At 33.1% G+C, this 3930-nt stretch overlaps 1 protein-coding gene across 1 annotated transcript; it reads right to left on the minus strand.

Annotated features, from left to right (window-relative positions):
- Positions 1 to 301: 301 nt before the first annotated feature.
- Positions 302 to 1748, minus strand: LOC120632342 (putative transferase CAF17 homolog, mitochondrial). Its single transcript, XM_039902195.1, has one exon. It carries the CDS (start codon positions 1657 to 1659, stop codon positions 652 to 654), a length of 1008 nt encoding a protein of 335 aa, XP_039758129.1. The 5' UTR covers positions 1660 to 1748; the 3' UTR covers positions 302 to 651.
- Between the last annotated feature and the right edge of the window lie 2182 nt (positions 1749 to 3930).

Genomic DNA, 3930 nt, shown 5'->3' on the forward strand with positions numbered 1-3930 from the left:
AAAATCTGTTCCTATCTTATTAAAGATTAACCATCAATCTTTTTACTTTTTAAACAGGATTTTTACAGTAGTAATTGATGGACCACCTGATCGTAAGTAGAAAACTATCGCCTAGAAACAGGGCTGTTTAAGCAGCAACTGCAAGGAACTTGTCCTACAACTTGCAATACTATGCCCATCAAACTGAGGTATAGTGGTAAGTGTCTTATTGCGTCTGTAATTACATCTGCAACCACACCCTTGAGACAATACAGCTTTTTAAACATGTATTAATATTTTTGCTATAAATTAAAACAACAGATCATAGTAAATAATATAGAGATTTATTCATACAGGTACCCAAAAAGTTACATCATATTTTAATCATAAATGAATGAGGGAAAAGCAAGGTTTGCTCATATCGTTATTCATTCATTCAATTTGTTGTTTCATGCTTTAATGTTAAAAACAACACTAGGATTAGAAATGCTGATCTAATTTTTGATCTATTATTCAAAACAATTTTAACAGAAAATCATATAAACTAGTATTAAACCAGGTTGTAATTTTGAATAATGTTTTCAAGGTTTTCATATATAAGTACGTACATAATATGTACTTCTAGACTAGAAATTACAATATTCAATTATGAAAGTTATTTATTTTTAAATTTCATTCACTTTTAAGAAGCTCCTTTGGAGCCTCAATAGGCCACCATGCAGGTTTTTGTGCTTCTGCTGAATAATTGGCAACACTTAAAATCTTTGCATCAAGAGCCTCTTTGATTCTTAGCAATCCTAATCCATAATTATTTACAACACCTTTTAATTTCCCTAAATTACTCTTGGGATTGCTGCTAGCTGATATTACAGAATCCCTTTCTATGTTGTTTGATATTGTTTCATTAAATTTGAGAGGCATTATACGTTTTCGAACAACTCCAGTATGATGGACCCTCGCAGTGAGCTCCTGACCAATATAACAGCCCTTATGGAAGCTCACACCATGGAGATAATCACAGTTAGCCTCGAGAGGGAAACTTGTTCCAGGGGGCAAATCGTCAGCCCCTTCACTGACTCCTAGCTTATACCTTAAATACTTATAACCATCTTCATTACTCTCAGTCACTACATCATTTCCCACAGTTTGGGCAACATCTGAATCTTTAACATCAACAGAAGATATAACTCTATATCCTAGTTCAGTGAGGCGTGGATCTTTGTAAACATTTATTTTCTCATTAGATACATCTTTTACGTTCGTAGATTTCAGAGCATATAGTAAATATTCATCATTAACATCTTCAATATTCACTTTCCGCTTTAACTTATAAAGTTTAAGATGTTTTTGTAATACATTAACAAGTTTTCTATCGCATTCGATTAAAAATGACTCTTCCTTGTTCCATTTATGAATGAGTGTGTCGTAAAGGACTCTGCCTTTGTTGTTGAGAAACATAGCGTACATTGACTTGGTTCCTTCCTCAAAATGGTTCATATCATTCGTGATGAGCCCTTGTAAGAAAACTGAGGCATCGTCTCCCGTAACTTTAAGCAACCCGCGACTTTTCAGGGGATACAAAATATTCGAAGATGATGTTGTTTCGGTGTGCACATTGCGTAAGAATTTATTGATAATATGAGGCTTGTATAAGATTCTATTTACCTGGTAAAATATCATTTTATTTTTGTTAAATTTATTTGATTATTCACGTATTATTTTATCCATTCGAGAAATTTATTAAAACAATGCGAATTGTGATTTGTGATATTTTGTAAATAGACGAATGTCAATGTCAACTGCCAACTTTGTTTGACATTTTAATATCGATGCATTCAAGAAAAAAGACGATTATTTTAGAGTACCTAGGCATCTTCTCTAAAATAATCGTACGCAGTAATTATGTGATACCTTCCGATAATTCATACACGGGTTTCTATCGGTACAAGTCTAAGTACAAGCATAGGGTCGCTACGTCAGTGCATAGAATACGTGGAGGAGTACATTTAGTTAGTAGTATACCTAATGTACGAATAGTACATCAGATACAGAACCTAAGTAGTACCTTTTTGGTTTACTTATATTATACTACCTAGTGTCCAGCTTATGAACTGAATCGTCGCGCTGGGCAATCATTGCACTGTCTATCTCACTCGCACCCATTGTTCTTAGGGAACGTCATCATAGCGTCGCGTCGTCCGTAACAGCATGTTATCGATATTATTTATCAGCTTAAACACAGACTATTAACAAAGTTTACGTCAAAGATTCTTGTTGAATCAAATTTGAATAAACGTCCCGCGCTGTGCTCCGAGACACTATCACCGGTCAGATCTAGGCAGTTTCTCTCCAACTAAATAGTAACAACCGTCTTACCAACTCTGAGATTTATATCTTTCACAATACCCTATAACTTTTTAAAAAGAAAATTGTATCAGACTTTTTTAATAATGCTTATCGTTATTATCTCGTGTCCATTCTGTCCACCTCCGTGACGAAAAAAACACTGAACCCGTGCGCCACGTCTGCTCCGAAAATCTCAGCTCGCAGGCGCACTACATAATTTTTTTAACTAGTCAGTAGGAGTTAGGCACATTTAAATTAAGTATTACGGGAGACAGTCATTTCCGTTTAAGAAACAATATTTTTTTGCAACATATTACTAAATATTACATACACACCAATATAATTTGTGAGGTACACATTTGTTTGTATAAATATTATAATAATTACGGTACATTATAAAAACTGTATGTATTCTTGTAAATAAACTATTTTTTTTTTATTATTATTAAAAACAGTAACGCGTTTATTTGTCATTAAAGACATTTTGATCTAGCATTTTCGATAGGTAATTAAAAGGCATTTAAGTTATAGAATAGTGCACCATAATTTTGGAGAAAAACTAAATTTAAACATAAACATAGTTACGTTTGACACATTCAAATTAAGTAAAATTCACAAACGAGATTATAGTTACGGAAAAACCTTGTAGCAATGAAAATTAACGCGGCTTTGAGGCATTTTAGACTGGCAATGCTAGTTATATACGTTTTAGTATTGTTATTTAATAAATAAGTAATTATGTAAAGACGTTCTTAATAATTCTATATCGAAAACTACAGCACATAGGAAAATACCAGTTAGATTGAACCATAGAGAAAAAAAAATCTAAGTAAGATAGCGTTAAAAAATCAGATTTGGCTGAATATTAGTTTACCATGTTATAGATTGTAGGCAGTATAGTAGGTTGTACCTAACGTTAGAATACTTGCCTACATTAACCCAAGTTACACTGGCAAAAGATAACGATATGACACCATTTTCAAATGTCAAAATTGTATGTAATTACTCCAAATATTGCTATGAACACTGGTTTATTTGTCTACACGATCTTGTTATATCCGCGACGTTTGTTATTAAATTTAAATGAAATACCGCTTTTATTCTTAATCGTTTATTTCATAAACCCAATACATTAATCGAAATAGCAATACAAAAAATCAACACTTCATAAAGTATTCTTACATTATAACTATAATTTAAATGCGTCATTTGATTCTTCTTTTTCTTGTAATTCCTACTGTTACCTATTCCCTAATTCACTGACGTAGAGCCATGGGCACTGAATTTTTCGCAACAGGCCAACAAACTCCAAATACACTGAGTGCGATCACTGGGCAGGCTGTCGTCACTATGTTACTCTCCAATTGATTGATGCGATAAAGGCGATGTATGTATGACTCTAATGAACAATAATACGAGTGTCTGAGGAACTAACATTTGAGTTCATATTAACATTATTAATATTAGTTCCAGAGACACTCGTATGTCACATGTGGCGCTTCAAATGTGGATAAAAATTAAGCTGTCATTTATCTATGGATAGCCAGTCCAGTTTTAACGAAGTATAATAGAGCCATAGAGATCCCACTATATTTCCCGAGGATA

This window comes from Pararge aegeria, chromosome 19, assembly GCF_905163445.1.
Source record: "Pararge aegeria chromosome 19, ilParAegt1.1, whole genome shotgun sequence".
NCBI lineage: Eukaryota > Metazoa > Arthropoda > Insecta > Lepidoptera > Nymphalidae > Pararge > Pararge aegeria.

Coding starts and splice junctions, on each gene's coding strand:
- LOC120632342 (XM_039902195.1), bottom strand. CDS start 1,659: ATGATATTTTACCAGGTAAATAGAATCTTATACAAGCCTCATATTATC.